Here is a 21,130-nt window from a genome sequence, read left to right on the forward strand (position 1 = left end):
GTTGTGTTAGAATAAAGTTTGGAGATTAGTCTAGAACTCACGCGTCTGACTGGTTGTTTTGAAAACAACACCAACCAATGAAAAATCTGTATCCTAAGACTGCACTTCAAACTTGGTCTTTTACCCTTTGAGCGAGGTGTTAATAAACACATTGACTATTAAGATTATTTCTCCAGCTTTCTGATGTATCAAGTAAACATACTCTGGTCTGGGAAAAACCGGTTGAGAAGGAGTAATTTTAACTGTTGTATAATTAGTTTATTTGTTTTAAAGTTTATTTATAGCCGCCATTCACGGGGCTACTCCTCCAGAAGACTTAATTAGTTACGTTAGTGGGGGGGGGGGGGGGGGGGGGGGGGGGGGGGGGGGGGGGGGGGGGGGGGGGGGTACTGCAAGATACGGAAAACGCTCCAATTTCAGAAGCTTCCCTGGTTCATTAGCCTGACAGGTGTAAAGCACCCATACACAGGTCTCTAGTCCAATGTTAATTATTTTGCAGATTGATGAGGGAAGCTCGAACTCTTTGTACGCGAATATATCAAGCAATAAAATATGTAAATGCTCTTCGGTATGATCAAAGTTCTCCTGCTATAGACATATTTCAAATTGCAATTTTAAAAGTCTCCCACACAGTCTACGGAACTTATAATGTACAGGCGCATTTCACTGGAAGGCCGACGCCAATGTAACAATTTTATTGAACGAATTTTTATGTTAAAAACACAAAAACACTGAAACAAACTGCCATAAGGAATGTAGATGCTGTAATTAGCTGTCTCCGGTTTTGGCATTAGAAATCTATCTTACTTGCGAGGTTTTTATTAAGAAACTTTCCATTGCAAAATCTGTTTATACTACGATCTCTAATATTTTCTGATTGTCGCGCACAAATAAATACACGGATGACTCTTATCATACAAATTATTACTTTTACATGTATTCGCTCAATACATATCATCAAGTTTTTAAATTTAAAACAGAATCACTATTGTCACATTTATATTACTCTTGAATCTTAAATTATGATTACTATTGCTTTAAAGTTTCAATGTATGATTACTGTTGCTTTAGATTTGTCAATGTATGATTACTGTTGCTTTAGAGTTTCAATCTATGATTACTGTTGCTTTAGAGTTTCAATGTATGATTACTGTTGCTTTAGAGTTTCAATGTATGATTACTGTTGCTTTAGAGTTTCAATGTATGATTACTGTTGCTTTAGATTTTTCAATGTATGATTACTGTTGCTTTAGATTTTTCAATGTATGATTACTGTTGCTTTAGAGTTTATATCTATGATTACTATTGCTTTAGAGTTTCAATGCATGATTACTGTTGCTTAAGAGTTTCAATGTATGATTACTGTTGCTTTAGATGACAGTTTAAATCCAAAATTGCTACTGCTTTCGAAATTTCTTCAGAGTTTCAATTTAGTATGATTACTATTGCTTTGACTGAGAATACATATTAATATAAAAGTACAATATACAATGTTTTGGAAAGTGTATTTATTTGCTTGTATTTGGTGTTTTGCTTAAAAAAGGGGAGCACTTCAAACGACCATGAAGGTATGGATAGTAACAGAATTGCATGTTTGTATAAGATGTGACCGCCCTCTACGTTTTATTGCAGCTGCAAACTATTGTTAATTGATATCAATGTTCGCTAATATCAATTTAGATACGTACTTAACACATTTAAATCGTACACATAATGTAGACAATATATTCTTAATCAAATGTTGAAATTAACTCAGAATCGAATCATGCAGTCATATAGTCTTATTTTGTTTTAAAAGCTCAAGCATTTTGTTTAAATAAGATAACTAAATACTAATTTAAAAACTATATTGCATTTATTTAAGTGACTCGCTTATATTTGTATGATAAATGACAGTTGCATAGAATATTTCAAAGAGTACCTTTTAGATAGTCTTATATCTGTTTATTACGCTTGTGTTGCGTTAAATGCAATACATGTTCAAACTATGTGAAACACTCGTACTGTCTTATTATGCCAGAAGAAAACTTTTTGATTAACTCCACACAGTTAATTTTGAAACAATATTCGTTCTTTTAAACAGTACAACAAGACAATGATATATTGTGTATTTTTATGCTAATGGCATATAATGATATATTACTATTTACACGCAGCTGTTTTGAATTCAAATCTCCACTTCAGTTGTATTTTTTGTAAGCTTATTTATAGTGGCCACTATTTAGAGTATCCCTATTAACCTTAAGCCTGCTGGCGGCAGCTGATTCTGCCTTTGCAACCAGAGTAGACCAAGATCAGCCTGCAAATCCGTGCAGACTGATCTTGGTCTACACTGTTCGCTATTCATTCAGTAAAATTTCAGTAAACTCCCCTTTGAATAAAAGTGGTACTGCCCAAACTGAATTATGGGCCAATTCATTTTAGAAATTTGGCAGGGTAAGGGTTAAAGCATCAATTCATAGGTCTTTTATGCAAGCATTTTGGAATGAAGGAGCACGGGCCGTCGCACTCACTAGCCCTGGTTTTATTGTCAGTGTTACCACTGAAACACTGCGTTTGCTCTGAATATACAACACTTACCTTACTTTAGCTTGCTTACAAAGCTAGATTAGGCATTATTTGAAACGCCATCTAGATATTATAAGCGTAAAATATCTTATTAGGTAATGCGATCATGTCCTAGCGGGGCTTGATCCATATCATCCGAACGAGGCTCACTGGTTTCTCTGTACTGAGCAACTGTCATACACTCCCAACGGTCCCATACAATATACATTATCAAATACAAAATTCCGAAGGCAAAACTATCTAATTATTTATAGTAAGTTATATTCGAGTTGCATATTTATAGCATCCATTCGTGACACCACGCAAACTTTGTTAACCTTTTAGCTCTAAGTAATTAGAAAGACGTATAAAATTCTACGTCTATCTATTTTCAGATGTCTGAATTTTAGAAAAGATGAAATATAGAATGCATGGACACACAATGTTCTGTATATAAAATATGCATTATATTATATGACGCCAATACCGCTCCGTTTGAAGTATTTCTTAACAAATCGGCGAGAAACCGGCACAAAAGTGTGCGTTTAGCGTATTTACCATTGCCATCGGTTTAAAACCATATTCAATTGGTGAATACAAAAATAAACGGTTTTGCCTAAGTAAAGGTTGTATAGTCTTCCATTCTTTGTCCAATTTTCCCACCTTATATAGATATTATTTTACTGCAATGTCCTGTGGGAATATTCCGGAATTTGTATGACGCCAATTACGCTCCGTTTGCAGTATTTCTTAACAACAGAAAAATAAATATAACTGTGTGCGTGTTTAGTGTATTTACCCTTGCCAGCGGTTTATAACCATCACAAAGTCGCTTTTAAAATAAAATCTACTACGGAATACAGAAATGTCTACATTTGATACTCGGGACATGTAACATAATACAGATAACCTAGGACCAATGTCACTTTCCTAACAAAGTCGTAAATATCATTAGCCTAGGCTTCGTGACAGGCTAGCTATCAATTCACACAAGTTTCTCTGAAATACGTCCTCCTGGCTTATGTAGGTGTTACAGAATGATACTTAACATTCAGCTCAACAAACGGAGACAGAAAATACAACAAAGTTAACACTTTGCTAACACTCATTGGAAGCGGCTAAGCCAGAACCGCCTTATGAACCAAAAAAAGATATTTTTATAGAGGTCTTAAATAATGAATATGACTGTTAAAATATGTACTGCGACAAAGAATAACATATAATTATAAATTCGTGTCAGTACTTTGCATTACATACTTAATTCGGACTAAAGACGAAGCCATTGTTATAGTGGACGTGGAAGAATTAGATATTCGATGTTTTTTTTCGGTATTAATGTAATTTAGTCGTTGAGTGACGCATATAGTTACCAAAGCAAGATACTAAAAATCTTGTAAAAGAAGCCATATATTACAAAAATGCAAAATGTACTGAAATGGTACTTAATTTAACTGTTTGCATTTTTTGATTATTTGATGCGCTTCCAAAGACATCGACTTGCAAAATTCCTTGTATAATCATTTAACATATTCCAAGAAAGAACATTTAGTTTTGATTTCAGATTATTTTTTCATATATCTGAAGTAGTGATGACAGCCAGTTTTATAAAAATGCAACGAATACTTTTAGTTTAATACATTTCGGCCACATAGACATTACTTTGATAAATGCAACAGCACGCAATACAAATGACGCCCATTCCTAAACGTCAAAGTAAAAATAAACATCATATCATATCATATCGTATCGTATCATATCATATACCATTTATATATCATATCAGATTATATTCCAGATTTATTTAGCACCCATGTCGTGAGTGATAAACAAGTTCAAAGGTTCTTTACACACAATGGCAGCCACCCAGGGCTTCAAATTCATCCTTTACCAGTATAGCCGTAGAGCTAACAGAACAAATCAGGACAGAGCAAAAGAAACCTCACAGAAAATCTTTTAGATATTTAGACATTTCTGGTTAACTTAGCCCGGCTCTTTGCAATAGACAACCTGCTCAAATAAAAACACATTAAAAGAAAGCATTCACCAAAAGAACTCATGACACAATTAACAAGAGCTGCCGTAGGACAGCAACGCTCGACTATTCAACAGCCTTGTCAATTGAATGAATACAAAAATTGAAAAAGTGGCATACTTTTGTAAAATGCGAAGTAGAGTAATTGAACCTCTGCACTGCATTTCATATCATGACAGTGACATGTGTGTAAAGTTTCAATCCTTTCCCATTAGTGGATACTGAGATACCAGCTTACATACAAAAACTTAACCAAAAACTGCTAAGTCGAAAAAGGGGCACCATTTTGTAAAACTGCAAAGTAGAGTTATGGGACCTTCACAGTGCATGTAAGATCATGACAGTGAATGAGTGTGTGAAATTTCAATCCATTCCAATTAGTGGATGCTGAGATATTAGATTACAAAAACTTAACCAAAAACTGCTAAGTCAAAAAAGGGGCATAATTTTGAGAGAAAAAACAAAGTAGAGTTATGGGACTTGCTTAGTGCATGTCAGATCATGACAGTGAACAAGTATGTGAAGTTTCAATCCATTCCCATTAGCAAGTACTGAGATACCAGCTTACAAACAAAACCTTAACCAAAAATTTTTAAGTCGAAAAAGGGGCATACTTTTGTAAAAAAAGCAAAGTAGAGTTATGGAACCTGTGCAATGTATGTCAGTTTATCACAGTCAATAAATATATGAAGTTTCAATCCATTCCCTCTAGTGGTTACTGAGATACCAGCTTACATATAAAACCGTAACCAAACATTTCTAAGTCGAAAAAGGGGCATAATTTTGTAAAGAAGCAAAATAGAGTTATGGAACCTGTGCAATGTATGTCAGTTTATCAGAGTGAACAAGTGTGTGAAGTTTCAATCCATTCCCTCAAGTAGTTACTGAGATACCAGCTTACATACAAAACCTTAACCTAAAATTTCTAAGTCGAAAAAGGGGCATAACTTTGTAAAAAAGCAAAATAGAGTTATGGAACCTGTGCAATATAAGTAAGTTTATCACAGTGAATAAGTGTCTGAAGTTTCAATCCATTCCCACAAGTGGTTGCTGAAATACCAGCTTACATACAAAACCTTAACCAAATCGGGACGCCGACGCAGACGCGAACGCAGACGCCGACGCATGTGCGAGTCCAATAGCTCTACTATTCTATGAATAGTCGAGCTAAAAATATATCCTTTGGATGTATACAAAAATACTAAGGCAATGTAAAACAAAAGTGTAAGCAACGAAAACAAACAAATAAAAGAACTTAGTACGGTCGGTCCCGCACTAGAAAGATAACCTGGGGACAAAGGTTTTGACAAATCGTATTTAGTCATTTTCTCTTGAATATCCAGTCACCAAAATAAATCGACAACACAGCCCTCAGGAAGACATCTCAATCTTTACAAATGAAAGTGAAGGATGTTATGTAGCTATGATTTTGATACCACCTACCTACACGTAATCATTCTCACTAGCAAACACGCTACGTACAAGCTGACAGAGTTTTGCTGAAACTGCTATTCCACATATACACAACAATTTTCACTGATAGACGAAGCAAGTATCTATTCTTGCAGAATTCTTATATAATTCTTGTCCTTTAAATAAATTATTAAAACAGTCGGTCGCTTCTGAACGAAAATGCCATGCACAGTAAAAAGGTTTTGCAACAAAACATATGTATATCCCATAGGGTATGAGCATATTTCTTATATTTCTCATGATATTGGCATATCGTATCGTTACTCTAAAAGTCTCCCACGCAATCTCGGTACCTTGTAATTATTACTGCCATTTAAGGATGTAGGAGCGAATTTTTTCTAACGAAAAGAATTTTTTCATACTCTGTGAGCTTGAAGAACATTTGTTTCCAAGACAAACAAGAGAAGAAAAAACATAGGTCACCGAACTCGTTTTCATTTTATAGGGCATTTTCTTCACCCACTGCTTAAGCATTTCTGAAATTTTGTAAAATTAGAAAAATGGTGATACTTTATGAAACATATAATATAACACTTAATGTTATAGGGATTTCAGGCGTTATAGGTTAATATGAATACAAGGTGATGCTAGTATTATATAAGCATAAATGTCACTAACAATTCTGTTTCATTTTCACATATTGACATAATTACCCCACCCACTTTATAGTCAATGGAAAAAATGTATTTAGATCTACAAAAAAAATTTCTGACGTTAAGATTTTCAAAATATTTTGCAGCTTTAATGACCCACAAAAATGCTTCAAAATGGAAAGAAAAGTTGGGGTTACCGTGCATCTAAGAGATTTTTTAAGAAAAAAATGTTAAAAATTGGTGAATTTTTATATTTTTTGTTCTTTTTGTTTTAATATATGTTTTCTAGATAATATAATGTGCTATCTTGAAAGCTTTTATTTCAATTATAGCTCATTATTATATGTATCAGTCAGGAAAATTTCAAAACCAAACCTAATCTACTTTAATAGATATTTGACATTACCTACCCCTACCCCATTGTAAATCTTACGTCAATTTTAGGCAAATACCAGCCAAAAATAAGGGTGAAAAAAATTTTTTTCGCAAAAAGTAGAATTTGTTTGCTTAAAAGGTACATTATTAGCCATATTTTAATTATCTGTCATTAATTTTTGGCAAAACTTTTGTTAGAAAGCACTATTCGGAGAAACATTTTTCAAAATGGTGGATATCCTGAAAAAAAACGCTCGTACATCCTTAACAAGCTCTCCTGTTGAAAAGCAGACGACAATGTGACACTTTTATTGACCGGATTTTCCTTTTAATGCAAAGACACTGAAATAAACCGAAAAAAGAAATTTCAGAGTTTCACATGAGAAATCTATCTCGCTTACATGTTTGCCTAATTTTCAGAAAATTTTGATTTGCACAATATATTAATTTCTTATAACGATTTCTTGTCTTTTGGTTTTGTCACACACAAGAAAAGACAAGATTGTCACTAATTATATCAATTATAACCAGTAGTTGCTTATAAATAAATAAATATTATAAATACTGCTTAAAAACTTAAAAAAGAACAAATACTTTCGCAGTAGTATTGTCCTTAAAAGCACATCTGGTAGTTTCCTTCTTACAGAAAAAGATTTGTCTGAACTTCTCTGAAGAGTTACATCCATTTGAAGGAGTGAATATGATAATAATATACAATGTGTACGAAGTAATATTTATTTACTTATTATTGACGGAAAACTTCAAACGAAAGCTCATGTAGATATGCGTAGTAACACAGTTGCATGATTGTACAAGGCGTGAACAGCTTTTAATGTAATACATTGTTAACTGATATCCACCGCGGCACTTCAAACGCTGTACTAAAACTGCAATAAAGTGTAAATTGTAAATGTTCACACTACATGTAAATGATTTATGAATTACCGATAGTTAATTATTCCGGTGTAACAAATTGGTGGACATTAAATTTATGTTGCTTGGAGAGAACACATATTTAGACTAAATAACTTTCTAAGTCTAAGGCTGATTTGATTAAACGGCCAAACGTTTCTTGAACTTTGAAATACAGTGATACACTGTACTGTCAATGAAACGTTTATGTTAAACGGTGTAGTTAGTATTAATTCCTTTGAGGCCAAAACTCCGTAGTGCTGGAGGAAAGCTATTCACTATGGAAGAAAAAAATAGGAGGCGTATAGTAACGCTGTTAATCAAACACAATACTTGACATGTTTCCTTAATTAAGCGTCTATGTTGTTTATTATCTTGAATGCTTTGTTCATCAATTAATTGTCTATTATGTTTATTACCTGGTGTTGTTTAAGCAACTATCTGTTATGTTTATTATCTGGTATGATGCGTTAATCAATAAATTGTCTATTATGTTTATTTCCTTGTATGCTCTGTCAATCAATCAATCAATCAATCAATCAATCAATCAATCAACTGTCTGTTATGTTTATTACCTGGTATGCTCTGTCAATCAATCAATCAATGAATCAATCAATCAATCAATCAATGAATCAATCAATCAATCAACTGTCTACTATGTTTATTTCCTGGTATGCTCTGTCAATCAATCAATCAATCAATCAATCAATCAACTGTCTATTATATTTATTACCTGGCATGCTGTGTTAAATAATCGTCTATTATGTTTATTACCTGGCATGCTGTGTTAGTTAACCGACTGTCTATTATGATTATTACCTGGTGTGCTGTGTTAATCAATAAATTGTCAACCAGTATTATGCTTATTACCTGGCATTTTGACAATCATTAAAATATCTCAGTCAACATGATCAAGATCAATCAACATGATCAAGATAAAATTCGTTTTGTTACAAAAGAAAAATACGGTATTTATCGTTAAAATTATATACGAAGTGAGCGAGGAAAGTTCGTTCCAAAGGAAAACGTAAACCAGCAACAACGCGCATAGTATTTAGTGATAAGTTGACATACTGCAGAAATTTGCTCAATATCAGATTTTTTTTATTGGAGAAGGTAACTTTTTTCTATACACTCATTACAACAAGGACTTCGACTTTTGGAAATTAACAAACATACTTCTTTAACTGATTCTAGCACCAGCAGATCTTTAGTAATTCTTTGTACAATACAAAAGCGGCAAATTATTGATAAAATTTGTAAAACAAAACTAATCACTATTTAGTGCACTGCGACATATTTGTGTTGGTAAGTCTGTAAATGCGTAGACCAAAGAAATATACTAATAAACCATTTTTGACAACGTTGCATGAATAAAAGGCAACCTTTCAATGAATGTCAAACGTTCATTTTAACTTATCCCGTAATAAAACCCACAAAAAGACCAAAAGGCAGTCATTTTTTTTCAGTGAATAGCGTGTCCATTATGAACCTCAGTAAAAAATACAGAAATTTCGTACTTGTAAGGGAACGTTTAATGTGAAGACTTCATTCTTATTTTCTGAACTATCAAAGTTCAAAACATGGCTACATATTGTAATATAACATAAATATAGCAGAATGTGTTAACGCCCAAAATTTAAACATTTAAAACTATTTCTTCCTCATCTATATTCCACGGACGACAACAATTACTAATATCACTACATCAGTGTTAAATACACGTAAACATCGGCGTAGATGTAGACGTAAATGCAGGCGTAAAGAAAGACCAAAGTAGGCGCTAAGATTGACATAGATGTTGACGTAAACGTAAAAATAGGCATAGAGATTGACGTAAACGCAGGCGTACATATAAGTGTAAAGATAGGCGTAAAATTGTCATAAACGCGTAACAGAGGCGTAACAAAGGCGTCTAGAAATCTCACCCACTTTCATATTTTCTTCTAAATTACATAAAAACCACTAAGAAGCTGATGATACAAGCGGAAATTATTACTCGAGTCCATACAATCTTACTTAAGCTGTATTGTGAAACAAGCTTCGGGATTATTAGAAGCACCCTTTAGATTGTTTCTTGGAAATAAAACACAGTTACGTACGTATCTTATACGGATTTGAGAAAACCTCTGTAACGGAACACATCCATCTATTTCCGACAAAAAAGGTAACAACTGTTAGACATTTGGACGATCTAATATAATCAGGGTGGTCAACTCACTTGACATTGGGATACCGTATACACGGAGAGAACATCTTGATTTGCCTATATTTTACTTATCAATTGGCGGATTTTCCTAAAAAAAAGTGAGTCGAAGACAGCAAAATGAGTGGTTTTTTTTCCAAACAAAGCACCTGCCACCAGTCCCCAGTACCTTTCTCAAACACTTCGCTCAAATGTTTTCCATAGAAAACTTGTGTAGATAACATATACACTTTCGCAGTTGAGCGAAGTGTTTGAGAAAAGAACTGAGAACAGTTTGCAGACATTTTGTGCGGAGGAATGCACTAATTTTATACTGTTTTCGATGTTATTTAACTTATGAAAATCCGTCAATTAATTAGAAAAAAAAAATAGGCAAAATACTACCTTAATTGGGATATATTTTTACGATATCCAAAAGTCACGATGGTTGGCCGCCCTGATACAATGTGCATTAACAAACAGAAAATATTTCCAAGAAAAAAAATAGTATTCAATAAATTTTAATCAACTTTCTGTCGTTATATTGTATCTCAGTATATGGAGCCTATATCTATAGCAACCATTCGTGATAACAAGCAATGTCTGAGGCACGGCACATATATCTCTAAGTAATTAGAAAGATGTATAACAATCACCGTCTATGTAAATTTAGATGAAGGCGAAACATAAAATGAATTTGAACGTCAAATGAATTTGAACGTATATTCTTTTGGGAAATTATTCATTGACACTTTAGTTAAATGACTACAATATTATCTTCAACGGCGGCTCCTGAAATGCACTATCAGAAGTGACTCTCGCTATTTCACTTTAGAAAATACAATATATGCCCGAGTTTTGTTTGTTTGTTTGTTTGCTTGTTTAGGTATTTATTGTTTTTCCTAAAAATCAGTTAATTACCAGTCGAAAACTCGCGTTTAAATGTAAAGTAGCACAGTCATCGGGATACAACGGTGATGTAAAATGTTAGTGTCCATTACAATACAACTCCCTTGCAAATGATCCAAACTTATTTCAGATATATACCATAAAACTCTTACCTAAAGATATTGTGATATTTGCTCTCCTGTACAAAAACATAATTCACTGCTTACAAAAGGCACACTTTTGTGACAAAACAAGCCAATGCCGTCAGTTTTGTTCAGCTCCTTTAAGCATTCAATGAGTATTTAATGAAATACAGTACGCCGTTCATACCAGTAAAATACATAAAATCAGATCAGTATTTAATTAATCTTCTAATGTCCTATACGATGTATTCAGACACTGCATATTCTGAATTCAACATGCACTTTTGTGTTATTCTTCTCATGACAATGCCATAAAACACAATTATTCTCCATGTCTCTTGTGCCCACTCAATGCCTGATAAATTACCGAAGCGTTCTTTAAGCTGTGCTGTTGAACAATAGATCACTGTGTGAAAAGTTATTAGAACTTCTGAGTATTGTTAGAAATACATAATAATGTATTGGCGAAAAAACCGTAAATAAAAAAAAGTCGGCACTCCTATAAAATGTTGTGCATGTTGCTTGAATTTGGCATTTCTATGGAAGCGTCCTGGTGCCAGCAGAGAGGTTTAAATTTGTTTTACGTACGACTTACTATCTCCTACGTAGGAGTTAGTTTCTCCTACGTAGGACTTAGTATCTCCTACGTAGGACATAGTATCTCCTACGTAGGACTTAGTATCTCCTACGTAGTACTTAATATCTCCTACGTATCTCCTACGTAGTACTTAATATCTCCTACGTAGGACATAGTATCTCCTACGTAGGAGTTAGTATCTCCTACGTAGGACATAGTATCTCCTACGTAGGACTTAGTATCTCCTACGTAGTACTTAATATCTCCTACGTAGGACATAGTATCTCCTACGTAGGACTTAGTATCTCCTACGTAGGAGTTAGTATCTCCTACGTAGGACTTAATATCTCCTACGTAGGACATAGTATCTCCTACGTAGGACTTAGTAACTCCTACGTAGGAGTTAGTATCTCCTACGTAGGACATAGTATCTCCTACGTAGGACTTAGTAACTCATACGTAAGGGTTCCCATTTTGCGGCGCTGCAACGTTCTGTGGTCCTACTTGCGTTTCCGGTACATGTGTTAATTGAACATTGCAAGTTGACTTTTTAATTGCGTGCTGATAAAAGGCATTTATTGCAATATTTCATTTATTTTCTAAACTATTTATACTCTTGTATTTTATGTGTTGTCTCGAGAAGGGGCTTAAGTAAATAACTTTTCATTGAATTCCGTGAAATAATCTCTTAACCACTGTTTCTAACCAATATTAACAAAGAACGAATTTATATAGACCTGATTGCATGATACGATTATCAATGTTCTATAAGATTTAGTAAGTTTCAACTAGTCAATTATTCTTTTATCTAGTCACTCTGATCAAACAAAATTGTAAAGGTTATTTCTCATGAAATTAGCTCTTATAAAAAAATAATAGCCTCTACTGTGAAGAGCGATAAAGGGGAATAAATCATGTTTACCAAGTTACTCGTCATTAATTTCTTCTCTCTAGGCATAAACTTAACAAAACAAATGATAACCAGATTTAATGACTGAAACCTACAAATTCGCCGTGATATTCGGTAATTAAAAGATTTTACTGTAAAAAACAATGCTTCACTTCATTTAAATACTATTCTATTCTTCCTCTTTTTCACAACATATACAATATATAGAAGATACACACACCATGTTAAAGAAAGCAAAACCGTCGGACCACAAGTTGATATGACATTAGTTTTTCGGAACACTATTATTGAGTGTATTCTCCGGAATAGATCATAAAATTCAGTAGGAAAAATATATAAAAGTGGGCTAAATATAGTACTGTAATTAAGAGAAAATATACAGTAATTAAGACTCTGAGAGAGAGAGAGAGAGAGAAAGGTCAAGGTCACTTTCGGCCGGGACGGAACTATTTTTGTCTGTTCTAGATCGGTATTTAACCAGTCGGGCGTTCAATTCATACGCATCTGAACTCTGTCAGGGTTCCCACGGTCAGGGAAAGTCGGTGAATTTTGTAATTAGTGAGGGAAATTTGGACTTTGGGCAAAGTCAGGGAAATTTGGAGTTGTACATGCGCGAATCCAGCTTATTTTCTCAGAGGGGGTCCGACCCCCCTCCCCCACCCGGAAAATTTTGAAATTTAGCGCTTTCAGCATTCTGGGCATTTTAGGAGCATTTAAGAACACTTTTCCACTGCAAGTTTATATATAAAATACCCCTTATTTTCACAGTTTTACGTGCTAACCTGTAAAACAAGTTTTCTTCAAGGTACAATTCTTAGTTTCTTTTAGATAATTGATATAAATATGAATTATGTCGGGATCGTATGAAGCAGCAGCCGCATATACTTTGAATGCGGTCCTAATATTGCCTTTTTCGAAAAAACAAACATTTTCTTTCCTTTTTCTCTTCTTTCCTTTTTCAAGGATTTTCCAGAGGGGGTCCGGACCCCCGGTCCCCCCCCCCCTCTGGAACCGCGCATGTTGTAGGTCGAAGGTTTTAGGAATCAGTTTTAACATTAGCTCAAAAGATAACATTAGCTTAAAAGATCTAGCAGTGTTTTAAAGCTACTTTGTAGGCAAAATTATTAAGGCACCTTATTTGAAAGATTTAGCTTGTAAATCTTAACCCTAAGACTGCACTGCCTGGTGACCACTTTTGTGGCCCGACTAATTAGTGTACTAAAATTGACAGAGGTCCACTTTTCGAAACCTGCTCATTTTAAGACCGATGTCAAATGTTTTATTCATTATTTAATTGCTCAAAAGCGTTTTGATGAAATTGAAATAGTTGTTATTTTGTGCACATATAGACGTCAGTTCCACCATGACTTCGTCTACGTGATATTTCGCGCCATACATTTTAAATGTATAAACTAATTCTGACTATTTTTTCAAGGAAAATTAAGCACTTGTTTTTCATAAGAATAAAGGATGAATAGTTCAGTAAAATATAATTTCTAAAACACTCGCCTTTAAATATAATTACAGACTCCCAATTACTACTCAATCATTAAGTTTAATCATATTTTATTGTACATATATACGGAAACATAAACAACAATCACATACATCATATATGTCATATATACAAATGGGTTGGGCTAAAAGTTATTGAAACGTTATGTCGTGCTATAATATTAGAAACATCAACGTTCGTAAAGCGACGGTTGTATTTGGATGTCGTCGTGAACGTCGTTAGCAATTTTGAATTTATAGTGTGGCAGCATTTTTCGCAAGAGAGACAAGAAATAAAGAAATGTTTAAGAAAACCCAACTTTTTGACCAACCTAAAAACGCTCAATGTAATTGCTTACAACGGTAAGCCAAGAGCTCTTTTGGTTTAAAGGCATGCAGCAAGCATTTTCTTGAAACAAGATATATCATAAATTTTATTTGATTTCTCTTAGAGAGAGACAGAGAGAGAGAGAGAGAGAGAGAGAGAGTCTACTTTTGTTGATAATTGTATCTTAATTAAAGAGCTATCTGTATAATTAATTTCATTACCTTAAAAGATATTTCAAAAGAAGATATATCTCTTGGAGAAGAGCTTTCAGTCACAGACAAGAGACAGGTTTAAATATAGCTTTCTCTCAATTAAACTTCTATCCCATCATAATGCAGATATTGAATTGAAACTTCACATGTGTCTTTGGGGTTATAAAACTAGTTGATAGCATCAAGTCCCATAACTCTGACCTGCATTTTAGCCAAATTATGCCCCCTTTGGACTTAGAAAATCCTGGTTAAAGTTTTGCGTGCAAGTACATACAGTACATGGTGCATCTTTGATGAGTATAGGTCACTTCTCAGCCAACTTGGGACGGGGGCACCATCTGCCCGTCCCTGGATCGGGGCATGTTCAGAGATGATTTTAATAAGCCTTTCAAAAGGAGAAACAGTTAAATGCGAAGAAACAGTTCTATCATATTTGAATGAAATTTTACAATGGACATATTAGAATCGAAATAGTTCATAGCAAAGCTGTGTTTGAACACTATACACTCCACAGATTATACGTCGTATGAAATATTTTCTCGGTATACGCCCTCGTAAAATTATTACGCTCGGCGAATATAAATAGTGTTGAAACACGGTTTTGCTATAAATCATTTCTTAAATGGCTACATCGACGCCTGGATTGAGTACAATAGCCCTCTTCTTCGAATAATCTAGGGGTGTAACGATACATCGAACTATCGATGCATTGCGATACTAAGTGTCCCGATAGCATGCATCGATAGAAAAGTCACGATCCAATAACAATCGCCGATAGTTCCTTCAACAATCGATAGTTTCGATAGTTTTGAAATTTTAGTAAATACAGAAATAATTTATAATATATAAACCAAGAAACAGAGCCAGCTTTCATTTGCACCTCGGAAAATGTTTACGTCTCCATTACAATAATTACCCTCACGGAATTTAACTACCATAAAGGACTGAGAAGTCTGGGAGATAATAAGTTTAGTTTCTTCGTAACTTTGATTAAATATATTTAAATAACCTGTTAATCTTAGATGAGAAAATGTATTATGGACATGGAGAAAGAAGGCTACTTGTATTATACAGCAAACTGTTCGGTAGGGCCTTTCATTTAGTGCTGGTACACCTTAATCCGATCCGTTAATTTTCGTCTTTTTCGATGCTTTGGGTTATTAAATATGTTGACATTCGCAACAAAATGGCCGATTCGTTTGAGTATACCTTGCATAGGTTTATTGTTTTACTTATTGTTCCAAAGCCAAGGAAGGCAAGAAATATTTAATGTTAGAATTATTTCTGTCCATTTCATTTATACAAAAATCTCAATGTGTGTTAACAGCAATTATAAACAGTGCCGTCTCTTACACTGTAACAATGCCAGTTGGTAGCTTTACTGTATAAAATATGATGGCCGATAACTATTGCAATAGTATCGCAATAGTAACCTGCGATAGAATAGTATCGCAATAGTTTTTAAGCAATATCAATAGTATTGCAATAGTCAAAATTGGCCTCAATAGTCACCCCTAGAATAATCTAGTTAAAATGCTTATATTGGCGTCCGTTAATATTAAATATTTATAGGTTATTAGCTTTGTATCGGGAAATATGCACGAGTTCTTCAGCGGAAATATTGCGCGACTTTAGGAGCGCAATATTCTTCCGCTGAAGAACGAGTGCATATTTCCCGATGCAAAGATAATAACCTTTTTATTACATACGCATCTACACGTATAAATTTTATGTAAATATCATAAATATGTTAATAGCCTGAATAGGATTGACAATACTGAACTAAAAAGAAAAAGTAGTGCAACAACACTGAATTACGTCACGCACCCGATATGAAATTCAGGCGTCAGTGTATGGAAAATATTGACGTTTCCGGTACCAGTGCAACTTAACGGGGAATAAAAACGAGTATGTAATAAATAACTAATATCCATGAACTTTTGGATCAATTCTCGCACAAGAGCAAAGGGTTACAATAGATGCGTTTACTGGTTCTTTAAATTGTTAAACACTGAAATTGTTCCTGCTTTGCTAATACTGAGATTAACTATGAATTGATTTAAAAACACTATTTAATATGTTTACAACACTCAGTTAACAGTTATACGTCATTTTCATGTTTTACAAATGAACATGGTCAACTTGTTTAAAATAACTTGTAAGTAACGGAGTAGCCTGTGCGTCGACAGACTTCGCCTTATATTGGTTGGTCTTGCATTTAGGCTTAGTCCTGGTGAAGTTCGTTTAATATTTCCCGTCGGAGAAATTGGTAAAGCAGTGCAGCATCGTCTGCTGTTTTGGCAGGCATCAGATTATGGTCCGACATGATGATGGTACACAGTTCAAACACCGTTTCGTCACATGTAACATTTCCCTTTTGAATACTTTCCTCAAGACACAAGTTCACCTGTGCTTCAGATGTACGACAAAGGTAATCCTGACAGCCGAACATACCAGGACAATGATACATCAGAAATGGTCTTCCGTATGGCTGGTTTGGATTGCTTGATGGTCTTATACGATGGTTATTCCACAGTTTAACTATAGAGTTAAGTTCTTCCTGAAAAAAATATATAGATAAAAGTATTATGGCGAAAGAAAGTATTTAAGATACACGCTATATATAGGCCTGTATTTACACTTTTTAAGACTTCGCACACACTTTTAAATGTATTTGTTAACACTCCTTTTAAATCTCTATTAAGTTTCAGTGGAATCTGAAATGTTATTTTTTACGTTCAAATTTCATACCGGGTGTGTGACGTCAGTTTCAGGTATATCGTCACGTTTAAAAGTTCTTCAGCGACGATAATTTCAACTTCACTCACGCTTCATAAAAAGATGTGTACCAAGTAACAATAATTAAAAGTGAGGTATGCGTAAGTAATAAAAAGAGTACTGTATTGGATTTACATTGGAAAATATGAATTCGTTCTTTTGCGCTCTAAAAGTCGACCAATATTTCCGTTGCAGAACTCGTGCATTGAGAACTTTTTATTTCATACATACCGGTATCTGCACGTATAATGTATATATGCAAAGATAATAACCTTTTTATAACATGCATATCTACATGTATAAACGAAATGTGTATATTTTAAATTTGTTCGTCCGTGTATTGAAAAATATTGACGTTTCTGGTACCATTGTAACTTACCACAGACACGAGTATCGGACCTGGGACAAAAAATATGGCCTTATTTACATCCTGAATGATTCCAAAATGAAAACTATGTAGTGAAATATTGGCCCCTTCAAAAGATACATATATCTACTGAAGGCTAGAATCTCGAGAATCGAGCCTGCGAGCGATGGGTTCACTTCCCGAGCCGTTGTGAAATAAAGTCTTTAGACAATTGAGCAAACTACCTATCACAATTTCGCATGTACAATTAGCTACAAATTGAGACCAACCCCAAGTTTCTAACCCTCCCCGTTCATGAAATATCTATCAGAATGCTGCAAGTTCAAGGTAGAAAGACATGTGGCACAACGAAACGGTACGAAATTACGGACTAAAAGATGTTTGTCAGCCTAGCACGGATCAAATGCATTTGCCATGAATAACAAGTATTACTAAATATGTAAATTATGGCCACTCACCACCGTCAGTAGCATCTGCTACACGCGATTTTTCCGTCGGTCTTTCAATTGTATTCTCCGCCATTGAAACAGATATGATAATATCCGAGTAATTTTGTACGAAACGTTGCGGTTCTGTCGGAGGTGTGTCGCTATTGGCCAATCAGAAATTGAGTTTAAAAATACTTAATGAACTCGGTTCAATGGCGTAGCATTCAATTGAAAAACCGTGGAAAAAATTTGAAACGCAAATATGTTGAGATGTCACTGACGATTTTGAGTGGCCCTAGTTTATGTATTAAGTTATACTTTTTAGTACTTTTTTTATTGAATTTGAGCCGTAATCGGCGGACAGCTATACTTTAGTCTATGTTTACGTACCGATTCTTTGTGCCGCATCTTTATCTACCAGGGACTTTCAGAAGGAAGGCATTCGTTTCCTGATAGATATTTCATAAACGGGAAGGGCTAGAGACGTGGGATCGGTCTAATTTTGTAGCTAAATGTATACGGGAAACAGTGATATGTAGTTTGTCCAGAGAATTTATTTCACAACGGCCCGGGAAGTGAACCCATTGCTCGCAGGCTCGATTCTCGAGATTCTGGCCTTCAGTAGACATATGTATCTTTTGAAGGAGGCTCATATTTCACTACATATTTTTCATTTTGAAGTCATTTAGGATGAAAATAAGGCCATAATTTTTGTCTCAGGTCCGATACTGGTGCTTGTGCCTGGTCACTAAATTATATATTTTAACACGACCAGCAAATAATTAACCTACATTCTTGTAGAGCAAAATCTGTTTCTATAAAAGTAGCATCATTATACGATGAACGATATAATCGAAAATCCGTGTAGAAAGGTCAGAAATCTGTCATATGTTTTATAAAAAAAATATAGACGTACCTGAATTAAGTCCATGAAACAAAACTGCAGAACAGCCTTATCAAGGAAGCTTCCGTTGAAATCACCAGTACTTTTCAGCATTGTGAAAAAATCTATCCAGTACTGAACATTTTCATTTCGAAGTATACCCCACCAACGCTAAATTCTTTGATTATGGTTACTTGATCCTTGTAAAAAACAGCTGTTTGTTAACTGTTCGTCTCTCTGACCCCTAAGAAAAATGACCATCTGTCGAATGTAAACATTCTCGGTGCCATAATCTGACCTAGCACGCGTTGGACAGCCTTGCAAATGTTTCACAGCATTCATAAAATAACTAGCAATTATCTTAGGATCGCTGTTTGTTTTGTGCACCTCAAGCCAAATTATGAAACGAGAAAATCCATCGATAGCTCCGTTGATACACAGCCCATACGGTTTCAATTTATCATACCCGTCGATATGCCATAAATAATTAGGTCCAAGATTCAGGTACATCCGACGTTGAAGACGAGTTCTCCTTCTCTGTTCAATACCTTCTTTGTCACAAATATGCATCATCAGGCGAACTGTTTCCTGTGTAACAACATATCCCTCTTGAAGGAGTTTCTGATGCATCATCTTGTATCCAAGTTGTTTGCTGGATGTCATTGTATTTTCCATGACATAGAGAGCAACACTAAGTTCATCACTTTTATTTATGCGTCTAAATAACTTCATACGTGACAATATCCGTTTAAGGCTTCCTAAAGAAACTTTAAACCCATTTATTTTTTCAAGACAAATTAATATTTTACGGTATTTCATACCAGATGCAAAATATGTTTTTATAAAGTCATCCATGCCGTTTAGTTTTAAATTACACACGTTTCCTTACTAAATAATAGTACACACGAGTATATTTTTCCACTGCGCATGCTGGAGACTCTTTTAGTCAGTGACATACGTACGAGTTACTAAGTCCTACGTAGGAGATACTAACTCCTATGTAGGAGATACTATGTCCTACGTAGGAGATACTAAGTCCTACGTAGGAGATGCTAACTCCTACGTAGTACTTAATATGTCCTACGTAGGAGATACTATGTCCTACGTAGGAGATATTAAGTACTACGCAGGAGATACTAACTCCTACGTAGGAGATACTATGTCCTACGTAGGAGATACTAAGTCCTACGTAGGAGATACTAACTCCTACGTAGGAGATAGTAAGTCGTACGTAAGACAAATTTAAATCTCTCTGCTGGCACCAGGACGCTTCCATACATTTCACATTTGAAACATTTACGAACGTAACAATAATTCCATTACATTTAGTCCTAAAGAAAATGTGAAAATATGCGACCTTACACTTCTGTTTAAAATCAATTTATAGAAATGTGGTTGCTTAAACAAATGGCTGCTTAATAGAGATGACCGCTAACACTAGCAAGATGTTATCAGCTCTTGGCATATTAATCATGATTATAAAATCTGTAAAACCGGAACCCTTGGAAGCATAGACTGCAACCAAGCAGAATAATAGCATACTCGGTTTGATTGAGTCTGTTCATGACTTACTTAAGAACAGCTAACGTACACTATATCCGACACCATAGGGGCCGTTATCATACTTTTTGTATATTTTAATTAAGATGAGAATAGCAGCTATTTAGGCTTACAAAGATGTCTGTTCACGTAATCTCAATATGACGCTCTCTAACATCCGGGGAATTATGCCTTTGATAGGACTGGCTTAGATACATCGATGAATTTATAGTTGACTTTTGAAATGACACATCCTGGTTACGTGATCCAGTTGAAGCGCAATGCGGAATGTTTGTTCTGTTTGGAAGACTGTTGTTTTACTTTCAGAACTTTGTATGAAATATACGATTTGGGACTGAGTTGGATTTTAAAATGGGTGTTAATGTTCGAAAGCGCCCTTGTATTGTGATATAGTATACAGTAGGCCAGTTTGATAACGGTCCCTGTGTGTGATATGCAACAGAGG

General features: G+C 34.7%; 2 protein-coding genes across 4 annotated transcripts in view; both read right to left on the reverse strand.

Moving 5' to 3' along the window:
• The window catches only part of LOC128549511 (uncharacterized), an 84,210-nt gene that overhangs the window by 38,567 nt on the left and 24,513 nt on the right, over window positions 1-21,130 (reverse strand). The window lies entirely within an intron of this gene.
• LOC123546739 (uncharacterized) lies at window positions 16,235-19,774 on the reverse strand. The gene is made up of 2 exons (XM_053526278.1): window positions 19,159-19,774; window positions 16,235-17,229 (listed from the first exon to the last, which is right to left on the reverse strand). The coding sequence occupies exons 1-2, from the start codon at window positions 19,237-19,239 to the stop codon at window positions 16,894-16,896; spliced, it is 417 nt and encodes a 138-aa protein (XP_053382253.1). The 5' UTR covers window positions 19,240-19,774; the 3' UTR covers window positions 16,235-16,893.

This window comes from Mercenaria mercenaria, chromosome 16 (genome assembly GCF_021730395.1).
Source record: "Mercenaria mercenaria strain notata chromosome 16, MADL_Memer_1, whole genome shotgun sequence".
Lineage (NCBI taxonomy): Eukaryota > Metazoa > Mollusca > Bivalvia > Venerida > Veneridae > Mercenaria > Mercenaria mercenaria.

Bases quoted from the DNA above. Each gene is read 5' to 3' on its own strand.
- LOC123546739 (XM_053526278.1), bottom strand. From the start codon at position 19,239: ATGCTGAAAAGTACTGGTGATTTCAACGGAAGCTTCCTTGATAAGGCT. The intron at 17,230-19,158 runs GTACGTCTATAT...TATTTTTTTCAG, and splicing joins GTTTCATGGACTTAATTCAG to GAAGAACTTAACTCTATAGT.